The 22,091-nt window shown below is 35.0% G+C and overlaps 1 protein-coding gene across 1 annotated transcript; it reads left to right on the forward strand.

The window, feature by feature from the left end:
- Positions 1 to 19,433: 19,433 nt before the first annotated feature.
- Positions 19,434 to 21,578, forward strand: LOC122080270 (sugar transport protein 10-like). The gene is made up of 4 exons (XM_042647218.1): positions 19,434 to 19,566; positions 19,661 to 19,986; positions 20,179 to 20,805; positions 20,894 to 21,578. Exons 1-4 carry the CDS (start codon positions 19,434 to 19,436, stop codon positions 21,359 to 21,361), a joined length of 1,554 nt encoding a protein of 517 aa, XP_042503152.1. The 3' UTR covers positions 21,362 to 21,578.
- The last annotated feature ends 513 nt before the right edge of the window (positions 21,579 to 22,091 follow it).

The raw sequence follows: 22,091 nt of genomic DNA on the forward strand, positions 1-22,091 counted from the left end.
GTTGGGATGGATAGTAGACCCTCGTGGATTTGCAAAAATGTCAATTTTGTTGTCTATATTTATATAATATAATTAATGATGTATTAGACGTCTTCAATTGTCTCATCAGATGTCAATTGTTTTTTTTTTTTCTCACAATATTATTTTTTCAATCCTTCTTTTAAATATTTATTTTGATTTGTAGTGATTTTTGTTTTTCCTGAAACTTTTAAATGAATAGAATACGATAAATTGAATATTTCTCTCTGAAAATTTGAATGTCAATTAAGTTACCCACAACACTGATAAAGGAAGTGGAAAGAAACTAATCGACGACCAATGACCAAACATTGATTGGCAAAGAGTTAATGTATTTTTTGTTTTTTCAGTAAAAGACATTTATAATCTTGATGACATAAAAATCCTTATCCATAAGAAATATTTATATTTGTCTTTTGCGGATGTTATGATACTTGAAAATAATTTTGAAAAGCAAAAAATTAGACCAAGAGAAAAAGAGAGGGTTCTCCGCTAAGATGTCTGGTCCATAGTTAGCAAAACTTGGAAGGGCTAATAAACGGAAACGGACGGTATAGTTTTAAACATTAAAAATTTTCAAATCATACGATCAAATAAACGATCAACAAAATAGAGAATGGCAAAAAACGAAAAACGGCTGATACAGATTTGAAACGTGTAGATTTTAAACAAACGGGACAAAAAAAAATAGTATATTTATATAAATTAAGAAATTATTACATTAATACATGCACCTAATGTTCAGAACAACTACAATATCCAACACTAATGCATATATATCTCATGTCTCATTTTAAGTTTTATGACATATAATTGAATATCATCTAACACTAATTCTAAATTCATACACCACACATATCCAAGTCTTATTGAGCAATGTGGCTTGGCTATGATGTTGCTCATTGTTGTCAACATAGTCAACACACTCTCGGAGTAATGTATGTTCAGTTTGAGTTGGGAGTCATCACTTTAGAAATATTTTTCAGAAAATGCATCAGTTTGTACCTCAATTTCCATACATTGATATTGAATTGGAGGTGATATCATGAGAAATATAGGTCATTGAGTTAGCTTCAAGTTGACAAAAGAATCATGTCAATCGGAGTTTGGGAGAGAGACTGAGAGAGATATAGTCAATTAAGTAGACAGTATGTTCAACAAGTTAAATCTTAAAAAACGCCAAAAAAGGGGAACATATTTAAACGTGTTTTAAATGTGGTTAGAATGGGAATGCTTGCCGTTTACAGTTTTTTCCCGTATCTTTAGAATGCATACGAAAAAACGTGTTTTAAACGGTAAAAATATGGAAACATGTAAACACGTTTTGCTAACAGTGGTCTGACCCGCTTGGAAAGGAATATACAACAAAGAAAAGTAATTGAAACAAATTTTTTAATGATGGAACCAATATCCACAAAAAGATGTTAATTTGGGGTTGAAAGCAGGAATCACTTGAAACTGACCCATCCCATTACTAAATGAGACAGTTTTGGGAGCTAGTTTTGGGATCAATTGTTCAATGCAATGGGATGGGATAGGATGGGAGATGGGTTTCCCAACGAGTCCATAACTGAAAGCTTAATGAGGAAAACTTGCTGGAACAGAAACCACTAGGACCCGTTTAAGATGCATATTTAATTTATTTGTTTTTGATTCATTAATATTTAACATTTATAACTTATATAAGTAGTATTATGTTATATTGATGATTAAGTTGGGAAGAGTCGAAGAGGCAGAACCGTTAAGGAACCAGAACTAGTCCATCCCGTTATTAAAAATAACCGAATCCTAACGCATTTTCCGTTTTCTGTGAAAACTAATTTAATATTATACACGCTTATGACCCACACATCAATTATGACATGAGTTGGTCCAATAACTTGTGTGTACATTGTCATGTTTTTTGGTTTAGTACTTTTCAAATCTAGAAGTTCAAAATTCATTCCATCAATCTTATTTTATTTTATTTTATTTTATTTTTTTTTTTGTCATTTTCAAAATGTTTGTTTGTGTTTTGACCTTTTCACTCGAATTTTGAGCCATTTTAAACACTTCATACTGGACAAAGTTTTTTTTCCGTTTTAACTGACTATGATTGTGACTACAACCGATAAGGAATTGTTATGATTACACAAAAACATACATCCCGTAATCTGTAAGGATAAAGAGAAAAATTTCCCTCTCCTCTCACCCCTCTATCTATCGGGGTTGGTGATCCCCTTCTCCATTTTCTCAGGGAGTGGTTTCTTTTCTCTTCCCCTCTTTGTGTTCTTGGGATTATGTTTTCAATCTTCTTAACGAAATGAAGGGAATGGGGAAAATATGATGTTTGGAGTCTCCACCTTAGATTTAAGGACATAGAACCTTAATAGTGAGCCCAATTCCGATCGAGAGATCGAGCTGGAGTAAGAAGTTTAATTCTGGTGTAAGGATCGAACCCTCAAGTTTGACTTCATATTTAGCATGTTCTATAGATGTAGGTCCATGTCAGGTTACAAGTGTGGGAAGGTGTTAAGCACCCATCTCGCCTAAAAATTCCAGTCTTTCTATCAAATACTTGATTTCAAATATTCTCCCCCAAGAATTTTGATACCCCTAGGCCAACATGCTTGCTATGTGTGTTTGAACAACATTATGATGAGAATGGATATGTATGCAATGATGATAAAGAACTTAATTTATCCACATGAAACGATTGAAATTACATCTATACACTCATATGAAATGATAGAAATTTAGCCTTAAAATAACATATGAATGGTAGAAATTATATGTATACTCTTTACGAGCAATAATAGTAATTTAACCCTAAAATGACGACATGAAATGATAGGAATTACATCTATTCCATTCACATGCAATAATAGGAACTAACTCTAATTTCATGAAAATTTGGGCGGCATAACGGCTTGCAAAATGCTATATCATATGCTGATGTTGACAACATCACAATTATACGAGGCTATATCATATGATTATACAGATAGAATTAAAAACAATTGTACAATATTATATCTTATGATAAATAATTGAATAATAGTCCTTGTGCAAGCTAAGGTAGAGAAATTATTTGAAGTTATAGTACAACTGTGGTTGTTGATTCCCTTGACGCAGGGGCGAAGAAGTCATCTTCTTCTCGCTCTTCTGGAGAAAACGGACTTCTGCCAAAGATTCAGCACTTTCTCTGTTTTTCCAAGTTTTCTACGCTTTCTATATTTTTTGGGAATTTTAGGGTTTTTTGAAATTTTTGCGGAAAATCAAGTTTCGGCAATATCCGGTGGAATTTACAGATTATGACATACTTCTTGGGATTTGTGCAGAATTTCAGGCTTTTCTAGAATTTCTTAAAAAAACAATTTTTTGGAAAATTTACTGTGGATTTTCCTTCATATATTTTGGTTAGAAATGAATCATATATATAGATTTCCAAACTTAGTGGCATTTCTGTAAATAAGTGGTCCAATTTTTGGGCAGATCGGCCTAAGTATGGGTAGATCTACCCAAAAGTGGGGTGGCCTCAGGGCCTTAGGTGGATAGGTGAAGCTTAGGCAGATCTTCCCAAAATTGGGGTGGCTGGAACTTGATGGAAGGGGGCGATTTGATAGGTTTAGGGTATTGGGTTTTCGGAACTTTCGAGAGTAATTTCAGGTGATCTAGGTATCAAAATTTTACGCACGAGATATCAACGAAATCATATCAATGATTATACTCCGTTAATGCTAGAATTGAGCTCTATTTTTTGTTCAAAAATCCATGAGAATTGAGAAAACGAAATTTTTACCCTATTCAAGCAAAGTTGTAAAATTCCTAGGAAAACCTTGTATTCATAAATATAAAAATATCATTTGCATAAAGCAAATGGCTTGAAACATAAACATTTCTCGGATCAGAAGTCACCTCAATCTTACCCTCATTATGAAGGGCAAATATGCCTCTACATAATGTATACCTCCTCTACAATAATAAAAAGCAATGGAGATAAAGGATCCTCTTGGCGAAGGCCACACTCCACACCAAAGAGACCAACAGGCCTACCATTAACCAAACAGAAAATCTGTGTTGATATCACAATTTGATGAATAAAGAAATCCAGTTTTCTGCGAAGCCAAATTTACATGGGAAATCCAGGCGAGTAGGGGGCTGGTGGGGTGTCGTGATGATTATATTGCCAGTTTATCTCAATATTTGGATATCTCTTCAAATTATAAGGTGGAATTCAATGTGATTTTCATGGGCATTCAGCTTGTAAAGGAGAAAGGCATTTGCCGTTTATGGTTTGAATGTAACTCGAAAGCAGTGGTAGATTGCTTTGCTAGACAGAAGATTCCTTGAAAGTTTTTGTAGCAATGGAACCATTCGAAAGAGTTCTTAAATTTTATTTTATGGTATAATTTGCATTGTTTCTATGAGTCTAATATTGTGGCTGATGTGCTTGCAATAAGGAATGCAAAGTTAAGAACTGGGTTGTGGAATTGCGCTCCAAATTTTATCATATCTGATATTATTTGAAAAAAATTGCAATGTCCTAGATGCAAATTTTGTTAATGTCTTTTGGACTGCTTTGTTTCCCTACTGATGACAATGCCTAAGGTGGGGGATTGAAGTAATTTTGAATTTTGGTTGTATTGTGCCATCCAAGAATGCCTAGACATTAATCATATATTATATTTATTTTTATTTTTTACTCCAGTATGCTGACAATTAGGGGAAAAAATATATTTACGCTTCACATCATTAAAGAAAGTCCACTCAAGCATGTCATTGGCATCTAATATCTAACTTCAAACTACCTCCATGAACATTACAGAACAGCATACTTAAAAAAATATAAAAAATAAAATAAAATAAATTCATATTAGCAACAAAACTAATGCTAGAGAAAATAACTTTCACCTTATAAAAGACACATTGCTTCTCAAAGATTAACCTTGGAAAGACAGAAGCAAGATGAGTCACCAAAATTTTAGGAATAATCTTGAAGAAAAAAAATTTCATACATTTATCTATATAGACCAACTTTCTTAGCACGTTCCACCTTAGGAATGAGGTTGATAAAATTGTTACTTACATTCTTTGTCACAAAATCTTCCCTGAAAAAGTTTGAATAGCCCTACGGACCTCCCAAACTAACAATACTCCAACAAGAACAGAAAAAATACCTGAGAACCCATCTAGACCAGAGACACTATTTGGGTCTAGAGCAAACATTGCCATCTTAATTTCATCTGGAAATGGCACATCCTATTGTCCTCATGAACAATAATCTCTGGAATGCAGATGAGCATATTATTAGAACTAGTACTAAGACATTTCTTGTGAAAAATCTCAAAATTACTTATGGAAGATTCTGAAAGACAACTTTGAGGCAGGGTGGGAGGCAATGATGCATCTACATGATCCTTATAGTTGTGCCTCCCTTACCAATGATTTTGGAGGGAAGACACATGAATCAAAGTTTAGACGTATTTTTGCGGGAGTTTTGCTGGCACAATGATTAAGAGTCACAGACGTCACAATCTAGATTGATTGTGATTTGTGAAGACATCATCAATCTCTTTATGCAAAAGCAAGGATGTTGGCCATTGGAGTTACTTACCTTTCTGTTGGATCTAAAACACTTGCCTAAGGAATTTGTAGATTTTGATATGGCAGATAATGTCTTAGTAGGATATCTACTTCTCATCACTTAGCTTCCAAAGCTACTATTGATTCTATTTGTAATCTTGTACTATTCTTTTTTTTTTTTTTTTTTCTTCGTCTTCTTTTTTCTTTCTTTTTGAGTGAGGGGGAGGGTAAGGGAACCCAAGGGGGTAGCACAGTTGGTGAACAACGAACTTGGTACAAGCCGTAAACTCGAACGTCCTAAGTTCGACTCCCATTATGCACACATTGGGCCACTCACACGGGAGTTTTTAGTGCTCTTCATTGCTTTCAGTGAAAATTGAATCATTCTCATTCAACCCCGGTATGACCTGATCCATGTGATTGTGAGGTCAGTATGGACCCACAGGACTAGTCAAGCCAAAGGTCTGGATACTCGTCGATAGCAAAAAAAAAAAAAAAGAGGGGGAAGGTAAGGGTACTCTTGTACTACTGAATTTCCCTTTTTGCTTTTTATTTCCTAAACAAAACAAAACAAAACTAAAAAGAGAGAATTTCAACTAATCCATTTCAGGCATGGTTCCAAATATATAGTATCATCAATATTGGTCGATACAGAATCGACCAGTATTGATGATACTAAATATTATTAAAATTGAGGGCAAACAAATACAGACCATTACAAGCAATACATATCATCACGCGATATGAATCCCAATACTGACTTTTATAACCATAGTAATACATATCATACTATTATATAAAAGCATGTATTCATGCTTCGTGGTTAATCTTTTTTTAGACTATTTTACCCTTCTTGTTTATTTAAATATATTAACTTTTATCACTTTTTTTCATTTTTTAAAAATTTCCTTTTTTTCGGTACCCATTATTTTTTTTAAATAATTTTTTTATTTTCTTTATAATAAAAAAAAATAAACTCCTTAATTGTCTCAATATTAATTGAGTGGCTCAATATCAAATTAGTCTCTTTATTTATAAGAAACTCTATTTTTATATTCTCTCCCTCTAATATTTAGAAATAATATAGTTTCTAAATATTTGTTTCTTTATTTGGTTCGAATAAAAATAATATTAGATTCTTACTCTCTTAATCTCTCTCTCTCTCTCTCTCTCTCTCTCTCTCCTCTTTCTTTTTAAATTAGTTTCCTCCTTTCTCTCATGTTTCTCTCTCCTATCTTACCACAATCTATACCATATTTACATTAAAAAAGAAACTCTCTTTTTATATTCTTTCTTTCTTTCTGTTTTTTTGTAAAATATTTTCTCTCTGATTGCTTTGCTAATTTTATTTAGTTTCTTTAGCAGTAATAATTCTCTAATGTTTTCTTTTTTCAAACTTAAAATAAGATATATCCTTTCTAATTTCCTTCAATATCCTCTCTCTCTCTCTCTCTCTCTCTCCCCAGATTCCTTCTCTTTCTGGAACTTGAAATTAATCAAAATCTTTTCTTTCTTTCTTTCTTTTTTCGTGATAAGAAACAATATTAGTTTCTAAATAATTGTTTCTTTATTTGGTTCACATAAAAATAATATTAGATTCTTACTCTCTCTCTCTCTCTCTCTCTCTCTCCAACTTTCCTCTTTCTTTTTAAATTATTTTCCTCCTTTCTCTCACATTTCTCTCTCCTTCTATCTTGCCACAATTAATATCATATTTACATTAAAAAAGAAGGGTTAATCTGTTTGTCACTTTGGCGGTTACAACATAAGTTGTCACCTCTCTTTTATGTCCATCAATAGATAATCATTATTCTTGCCACTTTAAGAATTAAACTGTCATTTCACTTTTAGTGAATTGAATGAAAAATTATTAAAAGTTTGTATTTTATGGGTATTAAGGTAAATCTACCGTCATAAAAACAATAAAGGGAGTGTCGATTACTCACTTTTCGCAGGTGGAGAAGAACTTCTTATAATTTACACATTAAGACATGTTTTTTAATTATTTGTTTTTATACCGTATGAATGACTTTATTTATAATTTAACTTCAATTTATTTTTAAATTTCAAACACATTCCTAATCTATAACAAATTACATGTGAATTAAATATTAGCTTTGCCTCTCCCAAATAGATTGGTTCTTTTACAAAGAATTAGAAATCAGATCGCCTAATCGCTTGATTTGGGTTGGAATTAGTGGTCATAGATATTGATTTCTGAGCATAAGAAACGATAACCTAGATTTCATTATTCCGAATAAAAGGATATGATGATAGCCCTAAATTAAACTATATAAATCAGGGTTAAAATTAGAGCCGATTTGAGTTGGACTGGATTAGGCCTAGTTAAAGCACAATATTATACGATCCAGCTCATCTCTATAATTAACATTGCGGAAATCATTGGGATGGTTATATTCATATGTGAAAAGTGGTATTGGGTTTGCAGTAGAATATGTGTAGATTGAATGAAGTATTTTGGGTATCCTATTTAATAAGGAAAGGGGTACCAATCAATCCTTTTTTTTTATTGCAATCTACATATATCACTAATCCATAATTGTTATGTGAGAGATCTAAATTCACTCATATCACTAATCTAAAATAGGTAAAAGGTTACAATCAATCCTCCTACCATACATATCCTTTCCTTGATATCAGACTTAAATATACTTTTTTGGGTAATTTACAGCGCCACCCCCTGGAGAATGCCAATATTATAGGGACACCCCCTCTCTTTCACCAAATTAGACTCAGACCCCCTACCGTCAGTCACTGTTAAATGGAGAGTTAAAATGACCATTATACCCTATTCACTAAAACTTATGTTTTAACCCAAGTTAAAATGAATAGTAACATTCTTTTGCTAACAGAACCAGGGTTTTAAAACTTGGTATCGATCAAAGTCAAAACCGATACGATATGGATCGATATCAGTAAGGATCGGAAATCATACAGTTTATCGGTGAAGGAATGGTAAATTTTTTATTTTTTTAAAATATAAAAATACAGGTTCAAGTGCCAGAGGCGTTCAGGCCTGACCTTTATTTTATTATTTTTTTATTTTTTTTTGTTTTGTCTTCCATTTCCATCGGACAAACACAGGAAATTTCTTATTCAAGTTCTCGTGTTTACAGAGAAACCAAAATAAGAAACAAAAAATGAAAAGAAGAAGAAGGAGAAGAAGATAGAAGGGATCAATCATCCATGATCATCAAGAAACATAGACTCCATCTCTGTTACTCGTCAAAGAGAATCTGGTGGGTTTGGGCTGAAAATTCCGTCTCCTTCGTAATATATGATTCGAGGGTTTGATGATTCCATTTCTTCATGGAGGTATAATAAACCACGCACTGCATCTAGGGCAATTTTTAATCTCATTTCCCATGAAAGAGATCTAAAGATTGAGAGATATGAGTGAAGAAGAGAAGGTGGGGATTTTACAGAGGGAAGCAGTTGGGTTGGGGCAGGGGAGGAGAGAGTAGGGAGGAGAGGGTGGTGGTGTGGGCTTAGGGATCTGTGGAGAAGAGAACAGATTCAACTGGGAATAAGGAGTAGAGAAGAATAAAGCTCCTCCCCCTTCTATTCAGCCACAGGCGGCCATAGGTGCAACGAAGAAGACGATAGAGAGAAAGAGAGAAAGAGAGAGAGAGACCTTCACCTTCTGGTTTGGGCGGCAGCGATGGCCGAGGTAAAGCTCCTCCCCCTTCTATTCAGCCACAGGAGGCCATAGGTGCAACGAAGAAGACGACAGAGAGAAAGAGAGAGAAAGAGAGAGAGAGACCTTCACCTTCTGGTTTGGGCGGCAGCGACGGCGGAGGCAGACTTCTTAGCCATATGGGCTGGAAATATATTATGAGTACCAAAATGTACATAGGTTTAGGTAGTAAGGGCATTTTGGTATTTAAAATAAAATATATTAATTGACATCAGCATATAAGGTATATTCCTTAACAGTGACTAACGGTAGGGGGTCTTAGTCTAATTTGGTGAAAGAGAGGGGGTGTTCCTATAATACTGGCATTCTCCAAGGGGTGGCGTCGTAAATTACCCTACTTTTTTTGAATTGGATTTGGATATTGGGAATTTGGAAAGACAAATCACGTGGATGATGCGTGATCTTAGTAATAGGTTTAACTCTCACAATATGAAATCAAACCCAACGATTCTCTTGTGTAACTATTGTTTTTCTCGATCTTCTTCAAAGAAAGTTCAATCTCTGGTTTTACTGCTACGATGTGTTAAGCATATCATTATTTTTTTGGTAAAAGAGTTAAATTAGGAAAGTGAATAAAGAAGAAGATTGGGATGGGATCTTGGGGTCAGATTTCCTAATATACCCTTGAACTAAAGGGATGAATTTGGGGAAAGGAAATCAATTAATAGTGGTCAATTAATATTATGAAATTACGTCAATTACCCTTTATTAAAATTGAACTAAACTATGTACTAGGGTATCTAATGTCTGGTTACAAATTCTGTTTGTAACCTGCTCAGTTACAAATAGATGAACCCAAAAAAGAAACTCTATTTTTATATTTTTTCTTTCTGTTTTTGTAAAATATTTTCTTTCCAATTGCTTTTCTAATTTCATTTAGTTTCTTTATCAATAATAACTCTCTATTTTTTTTTGGAACTTAAAATAAGATATATCCTTTCTGCTTTCCTTCTATATCCGCTCTCTAACAAATTCCTTCTCTTTTTGGAACTTGAAATCAATCAAAATCTTTTCTTTTTTTCGTGATAAGAAATTCAATCAAAATCACATCCCCTAAAGAGCTGGCTTCTCTCGCTAATTGTCTAAGAAAAAGTCTCTTTGTGATGGAGAGAACTCATGGTCGCTCAATTGGTGTTCCAACCTTGATCCGCCTGCAAGGCTACAACAAAGCCAACTGCATCTCTTTTGCTAATGCCTAAGGATGCTATGGACGAGGTAGACAAGGCTCTCTGTTGGACTCATGAATAGATGCCGCTACATGCATTCTTCAAAGCCCTAGCAGTTGATTTTAAGGCCACAAGTCCCCATCGAAATCTATCGAATCCCTGGTAGCCTTTTTATCTTTTTCTACCCATAGTAAGTTTCGAAAGTTTCTTTCTTTCTTGCCCTATTTTTAGTTTTTGGAAGTTTGTATTATTAGTTGGTATTTTTTCTCCTTTGTTAATCAGTTGGTTATGTGCTCCTTCAACAATATTAATGAAATCCCAACTTCCAATGATCCAAAACTTTTGAGGGAGACTATTAGATGAGAGTGGGGTATTAGATGAGAGTGGGGTCTTAATGGGTAATGTTCCCCTTCTTTGGATCTCTTCTTCTTTTAAACCATTTGACATTAATAGTTAATTATTCATTTTCTTTTGGGGTTTTCAGGAATATTGTATCTAATTTCTATTCAATGGATGTATTAGATCATAGACAAAAATGGCTTGATGATTCAAATGAAGATGTCATTGCAAAATCACTAAATGCAGGTACTATTAGGAATGTGTCTTATCAATCAAATTGTAAAATTTTAAAGTGTAATTAGTTATCCTTTTTTTTTTTCTTTTTTTTTTCTTTTTTCTTTTTTCTTTTCTTTTTTTTTTTCTTTTTTTTTTTTTTTTTTTTTAGCGGTACTTCCAAGACTATGGTAAGAATGCAACTATGATTGGGATGATTAAAGAGGGAGCAATTGATGGGCTTTGAAAACAACTATGTTGTTCTCATGAGACTTGGATTCTTTGATGGCATCCCTTCACTTGAAGTGTTTGATAAATAGGTGGAAAGTTGCCTCTTACATGGTACACTAATGACTACACAGACAAGTTGCCCATGAATTCCATGTCTCTAAGGCCATTTCCAAAATTTGGCTACTCGAGAAGGCCTTATAAGTTATTCAATGGTGAAACCCTTTATCCTTTTGGTTATAGTCTCAGCTACATTCGATTCAAATACTCAATGGTATCTTCTGTTCATGCATTTCAACTGCAATTAGGAAGGCTCCAACATTGTTGTGATCTCACTTATGAGGCTTACACTGTTGTCTAGGGAGAACATGATTGTGGTTGGAGATGCAAAGCTCTTTTTACCAGTTCAAATCAATATTGACTTACCACAACCAGATGGTTACTTAGATCATTTAGGTTAGCTTAAGTTCTTGTTATCTTTTTTTTTTTTTTTTTTTTTTTTCTCTCTCTCTAAAAGTTAGGAGTAGTTATTTGTTCTTGAGTTCCTTAGTTTAATCATTTGTTACTGCGATACAATATGATGAGATCTATTGAGTTTCTTAGTAATTAAACATTAACTTTGATATTTACAATCAAGTATTTCAGGTTTTTAATCACATTTTCATCTTACATTCTCCATTTTCTTGTTTTCATATACTAGAGTTGGTATATATGGGATGGCAGAGCTTATTGATTGAGTTCCTTAATCCATTTTATTGTCTTCATCCTACTCTCTATCTCTGTCAAAACGTAAGACAACATATATACCATAGATTAATTTTTGATAATTTTTACTAGTATATATATATATATATATAAAACCATGTTTTCAGGTACATATATTCTTAGCTAGCACGTACCATTACAATTTAAGAATGAAATTATGGCATCTGAAACTTAGTTAGAAAATCGAAATGTGACTATCTTGAATTTGGCTAGGATGTGATTGTAGCTTAGACATGACCTTATTTATAATAGGGATGTAAATGGATTGGATACAAATGTGATCGGATTTGAATATTTCCTGATCAAATAAGGATATCCTTAAATGGATACTGATGTAGATTGGATTTGAATTTTTGACTCTCAGTTCACATCTGACTTGTGAATTTAGACTTTCCTCTGCCCATTGAATACAATTTGCTCTCAATCCATCTTTATAAGTTGTTTGAACTCTTTTCCTTATTCCCTAAAACCTGTCTAAACTTCAAGAATCCTCAAAATCATTACTTGAATATCATCAAATTGGACAATTATTTTATGGATAATTCGAATTTGGATCTGGATACTCTTTGATTGAACCGAATTTGGATTTTCGACTATCCGTTTATTTCCCTAATCTAAAATGATGCTGGTTTCATCTTAGAGCCCAGGGTGTCTAGCATGTGTCATCCTCTCTACTCCTCCTTTGTAAAAGACTCCCTTGCATTCATATGTCTAGTCCTATGATTGATGCATGTTGTTAGCTTATCAAAATCTGTCGGCATACCAAACCCTCTCCTTTATTTCGGTTGTTTGAAATGTATAAAAGGGGCTGGACATTGGAATAAAGAAATTAGTTCTTTCCACTATTTGCGTTACTAAATCAAGTTTGTTATTTGGCGCACTTGGTCCAACGGTAAGGTACGTATCCTGCGACCTGGTGTTAAAGCGGTCGAAGTAGCCTCTCGACATTCTCGGGGTAAGGCTACGTAGTTATCGCCTCCCCCCCTTGACCTTGCACATGCGGGAGCTTCGTGCACTAAATACACTCTTCTTCTTCTTCTTCTTTTCCTTATCTGACATCTTGCACTATGGCACTTGTAAATCACAATATTTTATTTGTTATCTACCAAAAGAAATTGGGATCTTGATCTGTTTTAGTGTCCTGCTTCTTCATTTTTGTCTTGCATTAGTTGCTGGTTCTTCAAAAAGATAAATTTGCTATCCATACTTAACTAGAGAAACATTTTCACTAGTTTGATATTCTTCTTTGGAATGGATTTGAGAGTTTTTCCACTGTTCTTGTCTTGGAGGTACCATTATACATACAGGGGAAAGGGTTGGACACGTCGCTAGCTTAATTGAAGCTAAGGGTTCAATCAATGAGGAGGGCCAGGATGGGAGCTAGGGACATAGGATCATTTCTAATGGCACCCAAGTAGCATGCCCAGCCTTTTCCCTATATATATTTATTTATAACATATTAGCTTAACCGGCACTCAAGTATTATAGAAATGTAGTAGATAGTGGCTTGTGGGCCGCTTGTTGACATGGTGTGCTATGGTGTGCTGCTAGTTGGCCTTTATAAAAAGGGTAATTTACAATGTTACCCCCTAGAGAATGCCACTATTCAAGAGACACCCCTTGCATAACAAAAAATTACACTCGTACCCCCTACTGTCAATCTTCGCTAAGGAATATATCTTAAATGATGACATCAACTGGGTTATTTTTTTAAAATACCAAAATACCCTCATAATAAATAAACTACCAGGTGTGCCCCTATCATTCTTCTTCTTCTTCCCCAAATCAAAGAACCAAGAAGAGAAATTAAAGCGATAGTGACAGAGGAAGGAAAGATAGAGATGAGAAAGTATGTGGAGATATTGGATTTAGGGGTGAGGATTGTTGTTCGTTTCAACTCTCACTGTCCTCAAATAAAGATAGGAAAGTATGTGTTTTAGACAAAAGGGTAAAATGGTCAATTCAATCTCTCACTTAACAGAGACTAATGGTAAAGGGTACAAGTGTAATTCGGTATTATATAGGGGTATCTCTCTAATAATGACATTCTCTAAGGGGCGATGCTGTAAATTACCCATATATAACGCAAAGTGTCATATTAACCGCAGTTGGCAGGACGAACAACTCATGTGATGGGCTTCGGGCCAACCTACGGGTACAACTAACCAGGTTGGCCCATGATAATGGGCTTAATTTTAGTTATATGAGCTGGGCCTTGCATTCAAACCATATTCAAAATTCATCAACTGGCCGCCACGTACGGCTGTGTGGAGTTCTCTAAAAAATGGTTGATGAGTATACTCCGGAGTCCGGACAACTACGAAAGATGTCAGGAGAAAAATATAATCGACGAGGTTAGTTTGTAAGGGTAGGGCTGAAACATGGCCTAATTGGGCTGGGTTTCTTAAAACCTTAACCTATTCTTAGGTCCTTAAAAGTCAACCAAAGCCCAACCCAAGCCTATTGGGTTCTTGTTCAGATCTAACCTTGTCAGGTTCATACCAGTCTAATTCGGCCCTAATTGACCTTGTTAGGTTCGGGTTGGACTGGGTTGGGTTGACCTTGACTTCTACAATGATTGGATTAATCTTGATTGACCTATTTTTGTCATTGATATCTTATATATTAAAATATTATAAAAAAAAATGAAATACCAATAAGAGCTCTAAATTGTAATATAAAAATTCAGGGTTAAATTTTGGGTTGGGTTGGGTTGGATTGGGCTGAGAACCACTACAACAAATGTCATTTTTGGTGACGGTAAAACGTGTCTCTAAAAATACATATCCGTCGCCGTTCCGTAGCCCATAATATCTTAGCCGAAAATGGGCTACGGTAAAAGGGCTATCGTAGGGATGTGCATTTTAGGTGACGTTTATTTTTTACCATCGCTGTAAGTTGCATTTTTAGTGACGATTTCTTTTACGCCGTCTTCATAGCTCATTTTTGGGAGACGATTGTACTCTTACCGTCATCTTTGATTACATTTTCGGTGATGGATTAATCTGTCACCATAAGTAATATTTACTGCGGCTGTTTTTATCCGTCGTTAATAAATGTAATTAAAAAAAAATTAATTATAATATCACTATTACCTGTAATCATACCTGAATGCATTCTTCATTTCATAAAAAGATATATCATTATCAATTACACATCCGAAGGACATAAGAATTCATTGTTTTCATTCAACTTTTAAAAACTAAAATATTTACAATCATAGAATCCATTTGTTTCATTACACTTTCTACAAAAACACAAAACAACAACAACAAAAAAACCTACTCCTCCCAAGTGCTTGTTTGTCTGAACCTATTGGTGCCAACGCAAAGAAACAGCTCTCTTCTTAGTGCCAAATATATAATAATTGCTAGTATAAATACGTAAGTTGTGCAGCTACGTAGGATGCATGGAACCTACCATTATAAATCATGAGTGGAATTAGGAAAACAAATTTACACTACCAAAGTAAAAAAGAGCATATGTATTTTTATAATCAAGAGTCAAGACATCAATATATCATTATTGATCACAAATAACTAGTTAAACCAGTAACACATCCAAAACTTGTCAAAGTCATAAAAAATCTACACTACCAAAGTAAAAAGAGCATATCTTTAATTTTTCAAAGTTCTGTTCCTTGAAACTTGTTTTTTATCTTTCTAATCAAACCTTGATCAATGATCTCCTCCTTGTCACACCTTACATGGCATGCCTAAAAAGACTTAATTCTTTCTTCTTGATCATATCATGCACCAGTATTTGACTAGAGAGAAATTTCAGGGATAGTATTCTTAAAGTAAAAAAGAGGCATTGATCCTTTCATGTATTACCAAAATCTTTCTTCTGATCCTAGGTATTGATAACACTGCTCTTTCAATCTCTACTGATCTTTGACCTGGAAACACAAAAAAAAAAAAAAAAAGAGTAACAAAGAAAGCAACTAAAGAGAAAGTTGGGTCAAAGCAATTTGAATGGACCAATGGTTCGTTCAAAAATAAAAATAAAAAATAAAAGAATAAAAAAAAGCAAGAAGGATCAAGTGGGTAGATCTGGTGTTTTGGTGATTATCTGTAGTTTGATCTTTGATTCAGTGTGAATCAGGAACTGGGTTGTCTTATGGCCAGCCCAAACTTGACATTGATTAGTTGACACACCTTGTTGAGTCCTCTCTTGGATCTTCTTGACCAACTAGAAGGTGGGGCACACCTTTACAAGGGATATTTTAGTCTTATTGAGGATGACTAAGGACACTTCTATAATTGCACAATCATTCAATCCCAGAGGTATTAAAGACATATGTCCCAAATGTGAGGCGGTTAGGTCCCCACCATTCCAATTAGCTCCCCTCTGCTCTTGACTATCTGATTAAAATGAACTAGACCATAGTTACTAATTGGTTTAATGGTTCATTTAGTTTGAGTTGCCATTTAAGTTAGTTTTATGATTGGACCAGGTCACTCCACCTTGCCCCAATTTTTAAGTACCAGACCTTAAATAATAAGTCTGGTCTAACCATTGACCATTTGAGTCGAAACAAAATCCAACATTCTAAGTGGTCCATTCTCAATTTCGGTTCAACCATAAATCTGGTTTAAGGTATTGGTGCCAGTGCATGATATTTGGTTACAAGACTCTCCTTGGTGTTGTATAATCAATATACAATATTAGAGAAGACATCTTCCTTATTTTTCTAATTAAACGTAAAACAGAAGTCTTCAACCATTACTGATCTTAAGCAAATGAAGAAAAAGAATTTGGCATATCATAAATTCAACTTGACCTTACAACTCTAGAAGAAGTGTTTATGAATATTGCAAAGTAGGCTGAACTAGAAAGTGCACTTGTTGAAGGGAACTTGGTAACTCTAACATTAAATTCTGGAGCCTCACTTGAGGTAGGTCCAATGAACTATTTTTGACGATCTACATGAAACTATGTTGAATTTTTGGTAGCTAGATTAAGATAATGTTATGACAATTGAAGCCTTCAAATAAGGATGCATTGAGAGAGAGAGTTTCCAAAACAGGATTTCATAAAGGGTGTGGCTGACTACATCAATCAAACATTGAGTTCAAATGTTTATTCAATAATACTCTTCATACATCTTTGCCAACACACTTAAGAATGAGTACAGAAAAATTCTTACTTCACCCTTCAATTTTTTTTTTTTTTTTCCGGTTTGTTGACTAGGACAGAGTATCTCAAACTAAGGCCTCAGAGTGAAAAAAGTATTCTCAATCTGATCTTCATTTTGTCCAAGGATATATCCTCTAATAAAGTTCTAATTATGTAAAAAAAAAAAAAAAAAAAAAAAAAGAGCACCAAACTACATGAATTGGTCCAGTAGCTTTTATGAGCAATTGAGAAACTGAATGGATTCCTTGTACAGTAAGAGAGCCAATCCTCAAACAACTTCTGTGAGGTTCCATGTTATGAAAATATAGGAATTTGTTCCTTTAGCGCCGAGGGGAGACAATATATGTCGTGCCCTTCAGAGAATTTAAGAAATCACTAGAGAAGGGTAGTCACCCAGCACTCAAATAAAAATCTAGACTTATTCTATCTTCCACCTATAAAAAACCAAAGTAGGCTATAGGAAAGAATAGAACTGAATAGACCTCTTAATCCTACAGCAAGGACTAAATAGAAGTCTTGATACGATAATTCTTTGAGAAGCCAAATCAAGGAATCCACTCTATGGAAACAAGCCTAAAATATCAGTCAACAAGTCCACCTAACTGGATTTTTCAATGGTTCCAATTACTTTAGGTTTATTGAAATCAAAATCTGTTTTGCAATGTAAAGACAAGATTTTTGCACAGTGACTCAAAAGAAATTGGGAGACTGAAGAAGACAGGGATCTAGAAGAGGCAAAAGGTTTCCACTATTCCATTCTAAATAAAATTACCAAAATTATCAAAAAGGAGAACAAAAGAAGCTTGAGGGTTTTGTGTTTCTCTTCACAGAACTTTTCTGAAGGGTTTTGTGTTTCTCTTTATTTGTTCTCTACCTATCCTGAACTCTCAAAGGAAGAAAAGATGTTGGATGGTGGCAGTCAATCAAATAAATCAACCTAGGTATTTGATGGCAATGCTCACATTATAGTACATACCCCTAATGGTAAGGCCAATTTCATTGCAAATAGTTGTGAAATAGACAGAACAATACGTAGTTCACAAAACAGAGAGAGAGAGAGTCACCAGCAACAAATTGAAGGCTATAGGATTATTGGATCTGTCTCTACGATGAATATATTGCAGCTCTCCTTGTCCTTTTACCAATACGCTTGCTTCCACGATAACAGATGCAAATCAGATTTGAAGAAGACAAGAGGGTTAGGGTTCACGAGAGAGAGAGAGAGAGAGAGAGAGAGAGAGAGAGAGAGAGTAGGTTACGGTAGGTTACGTGTGGCCGTTGTATTCATTTTTATTATTTTGAAACTTGTGGGGGATTGTTGGAGTTTAAGCTTCAAAACAACATGTCTCTTTCTTTTATTCAAATTCTTTGGTACTAGTAAAAGCATGTAAGCTAAAGTTTAGTCCCATTATGCATGTGAGTATTTTGAATTTCATAGGAATAGGGTTGTCATTTCGTTCCCTCTATATCTGAATACAACGGCCACACAATTCAGTAGCATTCTTTTCCCCTACTTAAAAATACTCGGAGTAACACAGGAACTGTTGTTTTTGGATAAAAGTTGGAGTGAGGTTCCTCTCCCCTAGAGGTAACCACCCATAGCGCCTAGGGATCAGAGAGTTATATCCCACGGCTGGGAGAATCCATGCACACGTCCCTAGGTCACCCAGTCATTGGATCACTCTCTGGTCCCTATGCTCTATGGAGAGGAATCCTATCCATCCAGATGAAGATCCTCTCTAGCACCCAACGAGTGTTCTGTATTCTATCTCTCCTATTTAGTGTCTCTCTCCTCACCGGTACCTCTCTAGAGGATCCAAATCCCACCACCATGGATGGTGTGAGATAGGACAGGGTGGTTACCTGTAGGGGAGGGGATCCGAACTAAGATAATAGGGTAATACTCTATTTTTGGTTCGTCAATATGCCTTTCCCATCCAAAAGTACAAGTTTTACTAACCTTAGTAAATTATAATTTCAATAATTATAGACCATAAAAACAAGTGTTTGAAACAGCAAGACCCACAAAAGATGGAGACGGATGAGGTGTGGTGAAGGACAAAAGACGCTTCCAGGATTGAGTAAGAACTGTTCACACATACTCCTTTATTACAGCAAATGGGAAATTAAAACCCAAAAGGAAATAGTATAAAAGGGTGTGAATCAGGAACGAAACAAAAACACTTCACAATCTTAAATCTAATTGAGTAGAGAGTGCAATCCTAAGAAAAAAAAAATCTTCGAAGCTGAGAGGCCAAAAGAGTTAACTGGTTTGTTCCAAGATGGCTGGAGGAGCTATTGTATCAACTGGACCAATTAAGAATTATAATGGAGGGATGACAGCCTTTGTGCTCATCACCTGTGTGGTGGCAGCCACTGGTGGTCTTATTTTTGGATATGATCTTGGGATTTCAGGTTATGTCTATTAATGTTTTGAATTTCATAACTGCAATTAGTATAAGTTAACTACTAATGTGTTTTATGTGATTGGGTTTTTGATTTTGTGTAGGGGGAGTGACTTCTATGAATGAATTTCTTATGAGGTTCTTCCCCTCCGTGTACAAGAAAATGAACAGTGCAACTACTAAAGAAAGCCAATACTGCAAATTCGATAGTCAGACATTGACTAGCTTCACCTCTTCCCTCTATCTTGCTGGGCTGATAGCTTCCTTTGTGGCTTCTGTTGTAACTAGGATCTTTGGTCGGAAGGTCTCAATGGTGACAGGAGGGGCTGTGTTTCTTCTGGGAGCCATCATCAATGGCGCTGCAATGAATATTGCGATGCTTATCATCGGTCGAGTACTACTTGGTGTGGGTGTTGGTTTCGGCAATCAGGTAAATTCATCATGAAAAATGTGTTCTAGACTCAAAATCTATTTCGAGAATAAATTTAAAAAAAAAAATAATAATAATAATAATAATAATTTTGCTACCCAGATTTACAAAATAACGTTCAGACATACTCAGACGAAAACAAAAAGATATTTTGATTTGACTATCTGATGAAACTTTAATTTTTCATTTCAGTCTGTCCCTGTTTATCTATCTGAAATGGCACCAGCAAAACTGAGAGGGGCACTCAACATGGGTTTCCAGTTGGCTATTACAATTGGTATTTTGGTTGCAAATCTTGTGAATTATGGGACAGCCCAGATGAAGTCAAATGGCTGGAGATGGTCATTGGCTCTGGCGGCGGTTCCGGCAATACTAATGACCGTGGGCTCAATTTTATTGGCGGACACCCCCAACTCCCTAATGGAAAGAGGGCATATGGAGAAGGCCAAGGCAATGTTGCAGAAGGTCCGTGGTGTCTCTGATGTTGATGAGGAATTCCAAGACCTTTTGGATGCAAGCCAGAAATCCAAGATGGTTGAGCACCCATGGAGAAACATCATGCAGTCTAGGTATAGACCCCAGCTAGTCATGGCCATTCTCATTCCTTTCTTTCAGCAGTTAACTGGTATCAACGCTATCATGTTCTACGCACCTGTTCTATTCAAGACATTGGGTTTTGGTGATAGTGCTTCACTCATGTCTGCTGTCATTACTGGCCTTGTTAATGTTGTCGCAACCTTAGTCTCCATATTCACCGTCGATAAGTACGGCCGAAGGTTCTTGTTCCTCGAAGGTGGTATTCAGATGATCATCTGCCAGGTATATTAAAAATATAAATCTAAATTTACGAGATAAGAAAATTAATTACAAAACAAGTAGATTTACTTTATTTGTGATGTGTCTACAGATTATTGTGGGAGTGGTCCTTGGATTGAAGTTTGGGAACACTGGACAAGGATCCTTGTCCAAGGGATACGCTGATCTTGTCTTGGTCTTGATATGCTTTTACGTGGCAGCCTTTGCTTGGTCATGGGGTCCATTGGGATGGCTAGTTCCTAGTGAGATCTTCCCACTAGAGATCCGATCAGCAGGTCAAGCCATCAATGTGTCTGTTAACATGTTTTTCACCTTTATTATAGCTCAGATATTCCTTGCCCTGCTTTGTCACTTGAAGTATGGTCTCTTCTTATTCTTTGCTGCATGGGAGATTATTATGACAGTGTTCATCTACTTCTTCATGCCTGAGACCAAGAACATACCAATTGAAGAGATGAATAGGATGTGGAAGCAGCACTGGTTCTGGGGTAAGTATATTCCCGATGACGCGGTCGCCGATCATGGTATCCAACTCTCAGCTGGGAAGGGTATGGCCTGAATGAATTAAGTACCAAGAAGATGGAGTTTTCATAAATGCAGTGTTTTCCTCTTCTGTTTAACAAAAGAAGAGAAGGAATTCTTTTATGTACCCAGAAAATTTTGTATTTTCCTTTTCTCTTTCCAGTTTTGGATTAATTTCAGTTTCATGCTTCCAATTGCTGAATTGCAATTAATCTATGTTCTTCCTTTGGTAATTAACAAAAGTTTTGATGCCATATGCTCCTTCATTTTTTATTTTCTCATTTTCAAGAATTGTCATTGCAAATAAGTTCTGTGAGTATAAATTTGAAACGAGAAGTTTACCGATTTAATAAATAAATAAAATTGAACTGAAAAGATTTTACCCTCGTTAAAAAAAGAAAATACATTGTAAGGTATTCGAAATGGCTCATGAAGTTAGTGCACGAATCAAGACAGAATTCTGAAAATAAAATAAAAATGAGATAGAATTGATAATGGCTGAAACTCAACTCTTCTAGGATGTGTTTGCAGCACCAATGGTCTTGCAAGTCTTCTAAGATGCAAGGAGGATGGGGACCAATTGAGATATCCGGAAATAATATTTTATTATTTCTTCATTAGAGAAAGATATCTTTAATTCTATTTCTATATTATTTCTAGATCCAAGGACTAACCAATTAATTACAAATAAAAAAAGAGACTCTTTAAAGAAGTGAAACTCTTCTAAGTTCCAAAGCGCCGTCCATATGATTCTTTCATTCTCTAAG

Source organism: Macadamia integrifolia, chromosome 5 (genome assembly GCF_013358625.1).
Source record: "Macadamia integrifolia cultivar HAES 741 chromosome 5, SCU_Mint_v3, whole genome shotgun sequence".
NCBI classification, from domain to species: domain Eukaryota; kingdom Viridiplantae; phylum Streptophyta; class Magnoliopsida; order Proteales; family Proteaceae; genus Macadamia; species Macadamia integrifolia.